The sequence below is a fragment of the Mus caroli genome, unplaced genomic scaffold (assembly GCF_978045245.1).
Source record: "Mus caroli unplaced genomic scaffold, Mus_caroli_1 scaffold_18, whole genome shotgun sequence".
Taxonomy (NCBI): Eukaryota; Metazoa; Chordata; class Mammalia; order Rodentia; family Muridae; genus Mus; species Mus caroli.
In genome coordinates, this window is record NW_028227273.1 from 4,148,235 (window position 1) to 4,165,000 (window position 16,766).

Here is a 16,766-nt window from a genome sequence, read left to right on the forward strand (position 1 = left end):
TTTGGTGGGCATCACTTTTTTTATGTTATGGGTTTTTTTCTATGTTTTTTATACTCATAATTTAGTGCTTTGTGATTTCTACCAACAAGGCTACGGGGACGCCCTATCAGTGAGATGAAATTTCAAACTTTGAATTATGAAGTTTTAAGATGCCTCAAGCTGAATTTTTCTCCTGTTATATTTTCTGATGTTTTAATGGGTCATAGATGACACCTTTGCAAAAACAAATGTCTGAATATGTTAGATAAGATAACATGCACATGGAATATTCAATTCATACTTGCTCCTACTTCCTCCATGGGCTTCTCCTTTTATAGTCATCTTTGTGGTCCTCCATCTCTTCTGTTCTTAAGTAATGTGTGGGATATCTTGCTGTCACTCAGCAATCCACAACCCTTCAATGCCCAAAGTCTGCGGCCCTCAGCAAACAGCCATGAGAACAATAAGGACACAGGCTCCTTTACAGACTGATAATGCTTTCCTGATTAGAGGCACCATCAACAAGGTTGCTACAGTAAAACCTCACAGATCTGGATGATTTATGGAGTGATAAAAAAAAATCAAAGAAAACATTAAACTGTTTAATTTTAAAAGTTGAGCACTTTAAATTTTATTTAATTTAAAACCTCAAATTACTACAAGTTGTGAAGCTTGAGAAGGGTCTGGCTTAGACGTTTATTTTACCCAATGAAGATGAAAGGTCCCTATAAAGATTTCTATTTTCTGCAAGTTCTGCCATTAACTTCTTCTGAATCCTTGAATTTATTTTTCTACCTGAGCTTGACCTTTCAAAATCTTCTCTTTTCACAGGTACCCCCTACCAATAACATCCTCACACCAAGAGAAGATTCAATATTCTGCCCAATAAATTTTAATGTTATCATTAAAATCAAAGAAGTGAAAATGAATGAGGTTTTACTGTACTTCTTGACAGTATTAAATACACACACACACACACACATGCAAACACGAATCAGGAGAGGAAGAAAACCAAATTTTGAAACCATATAGATTTATTTTTAGAAAGATGATGTTAACAGAACAACCCATGACTTTCGTGACAATCCTACATATTCAAATTGTGATGGGTACAGTAATAGCTTAGAAAATAGAAAATAAATTCTTTCTAGCATATTGCATTTAATTACATTCAATTGATACAAGTTCAACTACGTTTATTAGTTAAAAAAACCATACACACTACTTTTTATTGTTCTGTTAGCGTTCCCTCTAGTGACCATTAGGGTTACTACAATGAAATTGAATACATGGCTTAATTGCACCAAGAGGCTGTTGTGTTGTTCAAAATGAAAACAGTTAGAGAGATTATCACCAGCAAAGCATTCTGTAGAAGGAGTTGTGTAGCTGCTGGTCCTTGGCTGTTTGCAACCACTTTTCTGATGCGGTTGACGACACATGACAAACTTAGCTATATGGACACAGAATCTAGGTTATATTTTTCATGCTCCCCAAAGGCATTAAATAATAATAATAAACCCCAAGATGCATATATCTCTCCATAAAACATTCCATATAGTTATTTTAAAATAACCACTGTTATTCACACCAGAAATTCTGTTCTTATATCTGCTTTCATGTGAAGCAAGCATACAAAAGAAAAGATGAGGAATATAGTGTGAACTTGCCACACAATGCATTAAGACAGTATTGGTAGCTCCTAAGAGAGGCATAGGCCTGGGCGCTCCATGGGATGGCTACTCTACAGCCACTGGATTTTCTAAGGGTCCATGAAGTTTTTTTCTTTTCTCCTTCTGTGAATGCAAGGTGTGAAATCTACCAATATCTGGTTGTAAACATTTAGTGTCCCAGAAAAATCAAAATCAAAGGAGAAATATACAAACATACTAGAATAAGAAAAGAATAATTTTATTTATTTCTCTATTTGATTGTTAAAGTTTTAAAGACTTCTGTGAGCCTTTGTGGGATATTAGATTTTGGAAGTCCAAGATGTCTGAGCCTAGCTGAGCTTGCACTGTACCCCATTGTGACGGAGCACTTTTAACTTTTGGTGAAGATAACAGTCTGTTCTTTCACAGATGGGGAGAATGTAGCGACCAGTCTAAGCCAAGCATCTTTGACAGTTAACTACTTCTTATGTTACTTAGATTTGTCACCATGTAGCTCTGTTTGAATTGGCCATATTTTTAAATGTTCTCTTGTTTTCAATGGTACAATTTCATAACAATGAATCCGGGTTCTAGAAGTACATAAAGAATAATGATATGGAGTGGCCAAATTTGCATGTGTCTGTCCCCAGAAGGGTGGACTGTAATTTTATTGGATGTCTGCAGCTATTACCTTGAAGGATAAATATTCATTTTTCATCTATTCTTCCCCATCTAGATTGTATCAGGATTAACTGTAATTCCAGTAAGTGCCTATTCAAAATTTTTAAACTGTTTTTCCTCCATTACAATGTAAGCTAGTCAAGGAAAAGAGAGAGAGAGAGAGAGTAAGAGAAATACATTTATAAATCTCATGATGAAGCAGTCCATCATCTGGGATGTAAAAATTCATTTTATATTTAAACCAGTCAAAGGACTTCCCACTGAAGTTCCTCCTGTTTGGGAAAGAAATGGCATATATTTTGAAGCAGAAGGCATTTGGACAGATCTTGAGGTCCAATAGTTTCCTTTATAATTAAATAGAAAAACATACCATGGGCCTTATTTCCTTCTGTTTTTATCACTTAATTCAAATATATAAAAGAGATGTCTAACTTATCTTATTTTGGGAATGGTTAACCAATGTTCTAAACTCATACAAAGATTTATATAGACACAGTATGCTCTTCCTGATCTTATGCTCTGAGAAAACCATGAACCAGGAGAGTACATTCTTGATTATTAAGACAATTTACATGATGAATTTTTACATCCTGATCATATATCTACAAAAATAACTAAAACCATTCAAATATGTGATATGCATGCTAAATGATGAGTCAGAAAGATGCATGGACTGAGTTTTATTTGATATTCATGGAGATCTGAAAAGATACAAGGACTGTGGTTTTATTTTGAGCCCCAGCATTAAATAATAAGTAAACCATTTACAATTCTTTCTGTGAATCTTTAGATTTTTCTTTTTCAGGTTTTGCTGACCACATAAAGGAAGCTCTTCCAATGACCACAAATTCATTAGCTATGTAATAAAATGATTTTAATAAACCTCTAATCTCTCATTGCCATAGTAAGATTCTGGTCTCTGGCCCTGGAAGAAAACTGCCTGTGCATTGGTGGGACTCCTGAAATATACGGCTGTGTTTCCATGAAGCAACAACTCATTTTTTGAGGGAAAAATTTGCAAAAGCAAAATAACTTCTCTACTAAAATGTATTTTATTGCATATTCTTGAGTGTCTACATAAGTGATCCATATTTGTCCTCTTGTGTGTTAATATTTTTAAGTAAAAAAGGTGAGTCTGATAAATCACTGAATAAATACTGAATTATAAACTATAAACAACAGTGCCAGGCACTTAGACATTATCATAAACAAAATAATTCCTAAATATTTTCTCTCTGATCTTTAACCCCAATGCAATTTCAAGTATGCATCACCTCATATTCAATCATTTTCTTGAATGCCTGGCTGAAAAATAATTTTATAAGTTTAATAGACCTGATTCTATAAGCCTGAGTGTGAAGAAGTGCAGACAGGTGAAGTTATATCCACAGAGTGCTATCTTCAAAGGTGGATTTGTACCTTAACCTAATGGTAGACTACTGATTCCTGCTGAATTGGAGAAAATTCTTGTGGTGAAAATACTCATTTCTTGAGATCTACTTTAGGTAGTCCTTTCATTTTATTTGTATTAAGAACAGAAATAAAACTTTCACTTTTAAATTTATAAAAGGAAAACGTGCACTTTGACAATTATTCCTATTCACCAAGTCAAATATGATTCTTTCTTCTTCTTCTTCTTCTTCTTCTTCTTCTTCTTCTTCTTCTTCTTCTTCTTCTTCTTCTTCTTCTTCTTCTTCTTCTTCCTCTTCCTCTTCCTCTTCCTCTTCCTCTTCCTCTTCCTCTTCCTCTTCCTCTTCCTCTTCCTCTTCCTCTTCCTCTTCCTCTTCTTCTTCTTCTTCTTCTTCTTCTTCTTCTTCTTCTTCTTCTTCTTCTTCTTCTTCCCCTTCTTCTTCTTCTTCTCTTCTTCCTTTTCTAGCTACAATTACTTAGAACATACATTGAATATATGTCAGTCTTCTTAGACTCAAGTCTTCATAGTACCACGAGACTGTGGTCCTATGGTCCTATGAACAGTCTTTTTCCATACTTTAGGAAGTTCATAGAATAATAATTTTGAATACAAAGATTGTCATCTCTTGGTGATTTTTTTCCTTTTAAAAGTAGTATAAGTAGCACATGAATACTTGAATTAAATTAATGTATTACAGCTTTCAGTGCACACTTCAGACAAGAGTGGAAATGGCTTAGCTTAATTGTAGTTTCTGGCAGAAGCATTCAATGACCAGGTAGCATTCCCATTTGCTTTTGCCTTTGTTTTACTTGGAAAGCAGTGAGCAGATTTAGTGAGTTTCATAAAGATGAGTCAAATTTGAGAATAATTAGGAATTTACACATCTAATAACATTCACCTGTTTTCATCTGCCCTTCACCTTATAGTCAACCAAAAATTAATTAGAAATATTTGCATCTCAGTCCAACTTCAAAGAGCCATTTATTTGTAGAACTTTTGTGAGCCCTAAGCTTATCTGACACTTTTGCATAACATCACTATCTTGAAATATTAATATGAAGCACTTCAACTGATATATTTTAAGAGAGCTACCACAGGCACTAAATGATCTACAACACCAACAGATTTCCACATGATGAGGACTCATACTCTAAATTGTTTCACTTAAGTAGAAGCCACCAGAGATAGATTTCTGTACATTTACTTAGAATTGCTCTGCAGTCTCTATAGCATCCCCATTTCCAGCCTCCTTTTTCTAGTCTTTGCCATTGAAACCCGGTGAGTCGAGAAGAGGCCATGTCTGGGAGTTCTCAACCCTACCCTGTAAGAGATACCTGCTGTGTTTCTCCCTCTACCACCCCCACATTACAAGTATAGATGCAGCTCTAGAACCTTCTGTAACATGCAGACAGGTTTTCCTCTGAGAAAGGACTGAAATCCCAAGAGCTGACTTTGTCACATGTCTTGTGGCTGTCATTTTGTTTTTCCAATCTTTTGATGGTAAAGGAGAAGTTTCTAAGACCCATCATCAGACTTCCCTGCCATGCCTTTGTTGATATCAGTATGAAAATGTGTTTGCTACCTGAAATTTAGAATTAGAGTGTGGTCAGTTTGAAATCCACAAGCTGAAATATAAACATGAGCATCAATCGATCCCCTCTGTCCTCTGCTCAGGATAACGGAGCAGGAAGATTAGCCTTTCCTTATTTCACCTATTGTGTGCATCAGTCAGTTTTCTGTTGTGATAAGCACCCGGACCATAAACAGCTTAGTGAGAGTAGGATTTGTTTGGGCTTGTGGAGCCTGTCCATTGTGACAGGGAGGCCTGAGCAGGCTTTGCTGCTCCCATGGGGAAAGAGGCAGGAATCTAGAACCTCACATCTTTACCTTCAGAGTGAATGGAAAGTAGGAGGAAGCCCTCCAAACTAGCCCTAAGTGACATGCTTCCTCCACCAAGACTGCAGCTTGCAGATTTTCTGCACATATTGCCACCAAATGGGAGCAAGTGTTCAAATGCCTGAGACTGGGAAGGAGCATTTCTAGAAGACAGCACACGTTGACCCACTTATTTTGTGATACAATTGGCACAAAAGAAAAAAGCCCACCTACCACCTTTTAGTGCAGATAATTTCTGGGTAAGTAAAGATGATTTAATACAGTTAGATGGGTAAGAACTATGAATTCACATACATTTAACATGAAGGTGAAAAATATTTGAATTAATTTAAAAAGCTGTAGATCACTTGCCAAAAACCATCATAAAGCTATACTAACATGAACTAAATAATAATAAAATGTGGTCAGAACAAAGTGTTTTTAGCTGAAGCCTCAGTCATTAGCTATAAAATAGTGTTTTGAAAATATGAGTATTGGGCAGTTTCTTGACTGGTATGTACTATTAATGGCTTAAGTTATTTTAATACTCTAAAAATATAAATGGAGGTTTATGTCCCATGTAAATTGTTTTCAAATGCATTGTTTTAGGGTCTGTACACAATTTTAATCTCATTCTGTTTCCTACTTCATTACAAAATCACAGAGCCTAGTCTCTTTGAAACTTTTAGAGTTAGCAAGCAAGCCTGATTTCAAACTGGAGACCTAGTAATTTTACACAATATGTTCAAAGTGATTAGATGATCTTTTTTCTGAAACAATTGTGTTTGTGGTGGTATATTGCTTATTTGATACTTATAATTTTGTTAAGCACCTTAGAAATGTTAATGTGATAACCTTTGAAGGTTGGAAATATTTGAAAAACTGGATGTCAAACGTACACTCATGACCCACTGGTAAGTCCTAATGGTCATAGAGGTAACCACTTTTATTTTGAAGTGGATATAGGCATTACTTAACCATTTTTATTTTGAAGTGGATATAGGCATTACTTAATGAGGTGTTTTTTGCTTTCTTTTTTGGTTTTTGCTTGGTACTTTTAATAGATTATGTTTTTTCATACTAGTGACATAACTACAGAATGTTCTTCTTGCCTACAGAAAGACATGACGCCACTAGAGCAATTGACTATGTGTCAATGTGTGTGTGTGTATGTGAGAGAGAGAGAGAGAGAGAGAGAGAGAGAGAGAGAGAGAAGGTGTGAGGAGGGAGAGGTAGAAGGACAGGGACAGAGAAAGAGACAGAGACAGAGACAGAGACAGAGGCAGAGGCAGAGACAGAGACAGAGACAGAGACAGAGACAGAGACAGAGACAGAGACAGAGCAGAGACAGAGACAGAGACAGAGACAGAGCAGAGACAGAGACAGAGACAGAGACAGAGACAGAGACAGAGCAGAGACAGAGACAGAGACAGAGCAGAGACAGAGACAGAGACAGAGCAGAGACAGAGACAGAGACAGAGACAGAGACAGAGCAGAGACAGAGACAGAGACAGAGCAGAGACAGAGACAGAGACAGAGACAGAGCAGAGACAGAGTCAGTACATATCCTTGTAAAACTACATGTTGATGCTAAGTCACTTTCTCTATGGTTCTCCATCTTCATTTTTTAAGACCAAGTCTCTCACTAAACCTAGTACTCAGTAGCTGGTTAGACCCACTAGTTCTTAGTGAGCAAATGGAAAGATCCAAGTCCAGGTATAGAGACCAAAAGCATTTACTGTAGTGCCCAGATATTCTGTGCATGTTGGAGATCCATGCTCAGGTCCCTCATACTTGGCCTGCAAGCATTTCACTCACTGAACGATCTCCCTCACCTCATAAATGGATTTTAATATATCCATGGTCCCTGCTTTGCTTGTTTTCATTTTTCTTTCTCTTTGTGCTCTGTGTTGGTCCCCTCTCCCTTCCGGCTACTTCTTCCTTCCTCCAGCTTACCCCTTCCTTTCTATGCCTCTATTGTGGTTTTCTCTTGCTCCCCTTATTGATTTTGTACAAGAATAAAAGTCACTGGGGATAAAACAATTACTTCAATAGGCAAGACTTTCAACTCCTTTTGGCTTATTAAAAAACGTGATTTATCTAAGGAGCCTAAACAACAAAATTGCACAAGATATTAATGTGAATGAAATGCTGAGGGTGAAAGTTCAAAGTCTTTTTACAACACCAAACCCAAGTCCTGGAGACAAAGAAATCTAGAGCCAAGTACTTCACCTCACTTTCAACTTGGGGAGAGATAAGCAACATTTTGAGCAGCATTGTTATTGGAAAATGTACTTTGATGGATGTCTGGGGTGGATAATAAGATCTTTGTATTATCATTTTATCACCAGAATGAAAAGATCAACTGGATATTAGTTATCGCCAATTTTTTTTATGTAGATAAAAATGGAAAGCAATAAAAGAATGTAAAATGTCAACCTGAGGCACTTAAGCCATTTTAGATTGCTGCAATCAAGCTGTCACTTGAAGAGCAACTTAATAATGGAGGAACATATTCTGCAGTATAGCACAGAGGAGAAGCAGCAAACATGAAGCTCTGAGCTACATGGCCCCTGCAGAGCAGAAAACCTTACATGGAGGTTTCTGCTCACTGTCCCAGTGTTGGTGGTGGATTTATAGAGTTTATCTGTAATTGTCACTGAATGACTGATGTTGCCTAGCACATAGGATAGATGACATTGATAAGAAAGCAGACGAAAAGAAAAATGCAGAATATTTGCTTTTGTTATTGTATGTATGTACAAAGGAAAGAAAGATAAACAATTTGGTAAATTCTTTTTAGCTGAACTTTAACCGTAATTGAATATAACACATAGAAGAAAAATGTGTTTTTAACTGAAAACAATCAGCTAAGACATAGTCTAGACAGCTGTTAAACCTTGAGTGGAATCTGAAGTAAGCCTATTTGAGTAATCTACACATTTAAATTTGGGGGAAGTAGGATGAAGAATATATAGTCTTTTCTGAGTATTTGCATGACTGCATAGGTAGATAGAGCTATAGGTAGGTGAAGGATTGAAGACTTTGTTCTAATGTGATGAACAATCTCATTGTTTAGCTGCTAGAAAGCTACAGTGCTCCAACATGATTGGAAAGACTTTGGGGCACTAAGAACCCTTCTTAAACCAGGTGAAGGCAGAGTTACTGCTTAGTGCTGAATGGATTTAAATTCTCTTTTACTATTGAGCACTGACTTTGTTACCATTGGTCTTGGCCAAATTGCCAGAAAAATCTATAAGATGGGAGTTTTCTTTTTTATAACTAAGTGTCACCAAATGACTGCATTGTGTAATTTTATTCATTGAGAGAACTAATCTTTGAACATCTGTATGCATTGCTTTAGGTGTCTCATTGAGATGTGTGGTTAGAGTTTCTTTAGCTTTAAAGGAAATTGTGCCACTTTTTTCCTTTGATTCTACAGTGAGAATAGTTGCTTTTCTTACATCTGTCCTTATCGTGATTCAGTTTCATAAGCAGCTAATCTCTATAAGATGAAAAAACAAAACAACAACAACAAAAACAAAACAAGACTCAAAGCCCCCAAAACAAAAACAACCAAAAAACCTATTGTTTAAGAACTTGTATTTAAAACAGCATCTAATATCCAGGAGATAGTAATACAAAAAAGTAATCCCCAAATATCCATCAAATACTCCTTTAGCAACTAGCCACCAGCTTTATGCCCATAAATTAATGACGTGTGTACTAGCAGATATTCACCTAACAATGTGAAAATAAATATCATGATCATAAAGTTCAATGAATATAAAATCAATAAACACGAGCTATATTGGTCAGTCTTAACGATGAAGTTTTCTTACTAGGACAATAAGAATTGATACAATATGAGTTAATTTCAGTCATTACAGGCAGTTTTTTGGGGGTGAGGGGGTTGAATGGGATTTAGCCACTCAAAAATTGTTGAGATCTGTTGCTCTAACTATGAGGTTTTGCCACCTCCCTTTTCAATATTTTGTGATTATGATGGTTAAGCTGTCTGCCCTTTTTGTCATCCTGGTGTCTTGGTCACTGCTCTCTTTTTTGCTGATTTTTTTCTGCTTCTCTTCAGCCCTACCATGGTTTTGTCCTTGGTGGACTCCTGGTGCCCTTTCCCTTGTCAATGTTTCCATTCATGGCTGGTTCTCTGCTTCCTGTTTTTAAAGTTTACATTGTTGCTCTTGCTTTGTTTACTATGTGTGTTTGTGGGTCTAAACTCTCCTAGAAGAATTGAGTGTGCTACTTACTCCTTAGTATCTCACTGGACAGAGTTTGCCATTACAGCCTTAGGAGCTAAGGAGTGGTTAGTCTTAAAGAATGCCACTCTTGATCTAATCTGCCAGCTTGAAAACATGGTACAACATGGTACACTACCTTCAGAGCAGACACTGGGACTTCTGGAATATAGATACTCACTCACTGGTGAGAAATATAAAGCATTCTGAATTATTGTATATGTAAATGCCCAGAAGTTAGGATACATATCCATATAAAAAGAGGTAAAGAAGTTTATTAATGTAAAAATAAAATAACAACAAACCCAACTGAAACCTGCAAGTAACAAACTTCTACTCTGTTTCACGAGTTATAAAAGTTCTTTTCAAGTTAAAGAACTTGATTTAATTATTGAAACTCTTCCAGAATATAAGTTTATTCACCTCATGAATAGTGTAGATACAGACTAATAAATAGCTAGACCATGACAGTGAGTACAATAACATGAAACTACAAAATAATTTTAATAACCACATATATGAATCCTGAACAGAATTCCAGAGGTGATAATTTTTGATGTATTTAAATAGACCCTGTTTATATAAACCCGAGTGTTTTTTTTTTCAAAAATTTAATATAGTAAATCAGCTCAGAAAGTCCACATTACAAAGAGTACTTTGAAGTTCTTTAAACTATATAATATACTAAGTAAAATTATTTCAGCCAATGGGTATAAGAAATAACACTCCACTGAGGGTAAAGACTAACTGCTCTTAGAAGATGTCCCTTGTAGTTTTATTCCAGTAATGGAGAGAGGGAGTGAAGGAAAGACAGGCAAGCAGACAGACAGACAGATAAAGACAGGGACACACACACAGAGAGAGAGAGAGAGAGAGAGAGAGAGAGAGAGAGAGAGAGAGAGAGAGAGAGAGAGAGAGAGAGGAGGGAATGAGAGAGAATGTTTTTCTAAAATTGCTGGAAATGTGTCTTTCTGTTGGTGAGGTGCTAGGGACTTTAATTTCTTGCTTTGGTTTATCATGTTCACTTTCTAATTCATGTAATAATCTTTTTCTTTACCTTTTAATGTGAACACAGTCAAAATTAAAGGTATATATTCTGTTAAAATATAATTAAAACCAACCGTAGTATTCTTTAGCATGATTTTTCTACATACATAATATATTCTTACATTTTAAATTTACTGACATATAAATTTCTCTTTTATTTTACTCTTTAAAATAACCAGAATAAGTATTTTTTAATTATTTTATTTTTAATTATGTGTATTTGTGTTTCTGTGTGTAGATATGTGAGCATATGAGTGCAGGTGCCCAAACACGGCAGAAGCAGGTGTCAGATGCTCAGAAGTTGAAGTGACAGGCAATTGTGTGCTCTCTGATATGGATATTGGGAACTGACAGGTCCTCTGTAAGAGCAGTACATACTCCTAACAGATGAGCCATCTCTGTAGTCCATACATGTCTTTTAAGAATACATTTGGTTCCAAAACTGAAATAACAGTCACATTTGGAGGCTTTGTGGAACAGAAAATATTCAAAAGTGGAATATAATTTCAAACTTTACGGAAAACTTTTACTAACATATCAATTGCTATCACAACTCATATTTTGCATAATACATGCTAAGAGTATGATAGCATGTGTATAATACATGGTTTTTATGCAGATAGACCACGATCCACAGATTGTTAAAGTTTAACACTGTGTTGTAAACAATTGTAAATGAGTTGCAGTATCTTTAAGATTCATTTGTTATTTCTCTCATTTTATGGCAAAATGATTTAAAGAAATTATAGAATACTAAGCCAATTGAAAGATACACAAAAACAAGATTCTATCACAGTGGATCACTACTATCAGTTTTCTCAAATGATTTTGTGAAAATCATTTTAAGGAAGAAGCCAAAGGAGTAGCTCCACAGATGAGATACTTCTAGATGTTTCTAGATAGTCTACATTGTCACTGCCTATGGCCTTCTAAGGAGGAATATCAGCCAGGAACCAGTGCTGGCAGTGAACCTTGGTAGCATTTCTGCAGTATCCCCCATCAACCCACGTTAATTGGGAGACAAAGTTTTCTTTCCAGCAGTCATTACACTGGCTGTCTCATCACTCTGCAGGATCCCTCCCTGAGCTGTTCACATCAGAAGATTCTGATTTAAAGACTACTTTAATGAAAGAAGCAATTCCAATATTTTTCCAAAACAAATTGTTAAATGAAGCAACAGCACTAAAGTTAGGGACTAAAACTTAGATAATAATTAAGTTCATGGTAAATAAACAAAAATCGCTTTTATTGTATATTGAAATCCTCGTTAAGAAGAATTTTGCAGTCATTGTGAAAAATTTTATTCTCTCTGTCTGTCTCTCTGTCTCTGTCTCTCTCTCATTCTTGGGTAACAACTATCTGCAGTGTCATGGGAATCTTTTCCACAGCTTTTAAACCTAGGCAGTCTTGTAAGGCTGGAACAAAGGGAATCATCTTAAAAGAACACATTTTTGGTCACATTCCTAAAACATGTGCTTTCTCAGCAAATAAGCCAGCAATAGAAGTTTAACATGGAGGCACAGGCTCTAGGTGCCAGACTCATCTTCCCCTACAAAGAAAGCAAATAATAAAGAAAAGCTCAAGGAAAGAACCATTTAATTATGTTTTACACCTTTTATTTAAGGAAACAAAAACATATTGACAAACATTCCCCAAAATACTGAGGATTAGTTAAATATCATAAAGTTAGCCTTGACATTAATGGCAGTCAACATAAGAATGAGAATTCTAAAGACAGAAAGCAAGCACAAGTGAAACCTCTATTCTAGAATTATACAAAGTAGATGCTGCCCTCTACATTTGTATGAAAAAATAAATTCTATAGCCATTATAATGGTTTTCTCATGCAACAAAACTTATTTAATCAAATAATCTTTACATTGTGATCATAGCTCTCCCTTTTTATGATACGTCCATTTACATATTAATAAATTTTCATATACTCAGTAGTAACTATAATACTTTAATTTCCAAAAATTAGGACAGGTTCACCATCTATATCAATTATATAGGATTCATTTAAATAGACACAATTGTAAATCACTATGACCTTCCTTCAAATAAACGAACAACAAATGTACTCTAATTTACTTGAAAGCGTGTTAACTCTTCAATACTTAGTTTTAAATCTGCTAGCTGTCCTATTATGTGATAAGCATTTCTTGGAAATGAACTTTTTCATCTTAAAATAAAATCACAGTCCAAGTTTTTTAGATTCGTTTATAGTTGGCTTATTTATTGTGCATATTTCTGTTTCTAAGTTGAGCTAGAATAGATCTGTGGAGAGCTATTTTTAAAACATTCTTTGAGCAATATATTTGTTAAACTTGTGAAATTTTTTTTACTGTGTTGTGAATATAATTATGTACTTGAAAGGTAGAATATATTTTTAAACTGTATGTTTTTCCCATTGAAAAATAGTTACACCAGAGGTATTATCCTGATCTGTCATAAATGGGTACAATCAATATCAAAATGCAGGAGTTCAAATGTTTTTGTAGATGGTTTAAACTTCATTTATTTACTTTCCCAGATCAGCTTGATGACATTTAGCCAGGAATGGAACAGGAGATGAGAAATTTGTTAACAGTGAAATTTATAATAGAACAAAGGAACTGTGGTGAAGAGATGTCCCTTGAGGCATTTTTTTTCCAATTCCCCAAATGTCAAAACTTCCTGCAAACAAACTGCATATCTACTTACTTGTTTCAAAATTAAATATGAAGACTTGAGCTCCTGTAGTACTTAAGCCAATTAGCTTCTTTTTATCTAGACCTTACTAACTACTGGTCTCAGGTCCTTTTGCTCTCTTAGGTCATACATATTAAGTTTATTCTCAAATCAATTGAAAAAAATGTGTCCAAACAGTTATCAGCTTGCTGATTGCCCGAGGTCTCCAGCCTTAGAATTTATCATATCTCATACTTCTACACATTAAAACAGGGGCATAGATAATGCCATATCTTTGTGAATAGAAGTGTTTAAAGCTTATAGAGTTGTTTCTAATAATATGTCATTTGTCTAAAGCTCATCTACCAGAATAAAAATCCCACAAAATATGAAAAAAATTAATCCTTTAGCCAGTCATAGTGGCACACACCTTTAAAGCCAGTACTTGGGAGGCAGAGGCAGGTGAATCTCTGTGAGTTCCAGGACAATCTAGTCTATAGAATGAGTTCCATAGCAAATAGGACTAAATAGCAAGACTTCATCTCAAAAACAATAACAAAAATAACCCAGCCGGGCGTGGTGGCGCACACCTTTAATCCCAGCACTTGGGAGGCAGAGGCAGGCGGATTTCTGAGTTCGAGGCCAGCCTGGTCTACAAAGTGAGTTCCAGGACAGCCTGGACTACACAGAGAAACCCTGTCTCGAAAAACCAAAAAAAAAAAAAAAAAAAAAAAAAAAAAAACCCTTCAACAAATACTTACTGCAAATCGTAACAGCAAATCGTTACTGTTCAAGGTACTGAACAAAAAGAAGTAACATGCATTCTCCAAGTTATGAGATATTCCTGAGCTTTCAAATTCATTCAGAAGATGATAATGACAATATAATACTGATAATAGTTACTATCATGAGAAACCACCATGTTGCTTTAAGCGATAGGAATGCATTAAACTCCTTTGTATATGAATGATTTCTCTTATTACCATATTTTACAGATCAGATTACCAACAGAGGCACCTGGAAACATAAGTACTTTGCCCAAGTTCCCATCAGGATAGCTGCTACAGATTAACATAATTAACATTTTTTAAGTACAAAACAGAAGCAGAAAGGAAGATTTGGGGTAACAATTTAATCAACACAAAACCAGAATTTAAAGTGGCCTGTTTTTCTGATGGATGTTTATAGAATACTTTTTCTTAGCTGATAGTGTTCAGATTTTGAAGAACAGGGAAGCCAAGGTTAATATTTGATTTTATGTTATTTACTCAACATCTCTTTAATAGGAAGGGATTTTTAAAAATATTTTAATGAAACACTCTGTGACTGCTCTTAGTTCTCAAGGCAAATAGCCCTATATAAGTCACTCTGAATCATCATAAAGACTGTAAACTTGACTAAATCAAAGAGAACATAAGAAGAAATAGAACAAGGATTGCAGTAACCCGATTCAGTTGATCATTCAACTTGTGGTTTCTAGGGTGACTAATCTGTCACCAAGTCAATAGTTGTTACTGCATTAATCTATGCCAGAAGGACAGAACAAGGGCAGTTCTTGGGTTCCCTACAGATCATGTCATTAAATGGAGACAATGTGCTAAGAGTGAGTTCAATTTTGCATTGTGTGTATATTCTTAAATATACAATTTATTGAAGTACCTAAAACCCATCTCAGGGAGGACCCCATGTGGAGGAAAGTACTGTCCTGTCCCTAGGTTTAGACTCTTCATTTGGGTCAAGAGCCCCATGTGTTCATTTTTTACTAAGCCTGCAAATTATGTAGTCTATTATGCCCATGGTATTATAGAAAGTAGCAAGAGTAGAGGCGTATGATGTACATGTCTAATTTCAACTTGCAATTACATTTTCCTGCTGACTCATAGCGGAAGGAAAAACAGTGAAGTCTCACTCTCCCAACTCATTACAATTAGACGAAGGCAAAGTGAAGCTGCTTAAGAAAGAATTTATGTGCTTTCGGTTTTTTGTTTTTTGTTTTTTGTTTTTTGTTTTTTGTTTTTTGTTTTTTGTTTTTTGTTTTTTGTTTTTGGTAGAGGTCCAACTAGTATCTTTTTTTTTTTTAATAATTATTTTTAAACTAGAAACTAATAACAAAGTCAAATGGCAGGCTGTGGGTGTCATAATAATCACCCAAGAAACACCTCATGTCATTTTTCCATTTTCCAATAGGAAGTTCTGTTGCCAAGTACCATGACTCAGGCTTTGGGCTGCAGCCATGTCTGCCTGTTTCCAGGGCTTTTCTCCATTCCTGCCTTGTCACAGTGACAAGGCTGGCTTCCAGCCTCCCATAAGTTCCTGCTAAGTGAATTGCCAATAACCCCGTCTTTAACACCTGAGGAAATTGATATAGAAGGAAACTTATTTTTAACCATACACACACACACACACACACACACACACACACACATAGGTACACAAGCATCAAACTTGAACATGAAACCTTCTAAAGTTAAAGAAAAGTAAGGTAACTCATACATTCTAGATTTTGTATTTTTTAAGCACTTTAGTTGTTTGTTTTTAGTTTGTGATTTTTCTTTCTTTATGTGAAACAAATGATAAAACCTGGGCAATACACTTAAACTAATTACCATACTTAAGGTCACCTTTGAATCAAAGGCAACAATGACTCTATAAACTGCAAGAGTTTTTGACTCTCAAACACTTGACTATTTACAGTGATGGCACACGCCTTTAATACCAGCACTTGGGAGGCAGAGGAAGGTGGATTTCTGAGTTTGAGGCCAGCCTGGTCTACAGAGTGAGTTCCAGGACAGCCAGGGCTACATAGAGAAACCCTGTTTTGAAAAAACCAAAAAAAAAAAAAAAAAAAAAAAAGAAAGAAAGCAAGCTTGAGTAATTACAATAGTGACACTATGGCTTGCCAGCTGCATATAGTAAGTCTGATCAGCAGCGAATATTCCATCCCTGATTTAGTAGGATACAAGATCCTTCAGAATGATAGTCAGGATTTTGCCAAAACTGACATCATTGTTAGACACCAAATACATTTTCTAAATATAAGTGAATAGGAAAATGTGTTATGCAACCCAGAATAAGAAAGAATAATTATACAAGAGAGAGACATAGTAGGAATCATATTTGAATTCTCATGATTCTGTGATGTCCTGGTGTTAAACTTTCTCTCTCTTTCTAGCTTAATTAAAGGGTGTTAAAGGCAATTTA

General features: G+C 35.5%; 1 protein-coding gene across 38 annotated transcripts in view; it reads left to right on the forward strand.

Moving 5' to 3' along the window:
• Positions 1-16,766, forward strand: part of Nrxn1 (neurexin 1) — a 1,038,549-nt gene that overhangs the window by 460,596 nt on the left and 561,187 nt on the right. For 29 of the 38 annotated variants that reach the window (XM_085832802.1, XM_085832806.1, XM_085832815.1 and 26 more), the window contains one exon: positions 2,365-2,391. The exons of the other annotated variants lie outside the window; for them this stretch is intronic. In XM_085832802.1, the coding sequence (XP_085688928.1) occupies positions 2,365-2,391 (27 nt within the window). The remainder of the gene's footprint in view (positions 1-2,364; positions 2,392-16,766) is intronic. 38 annotated transcript variants of the gene reach the window in all.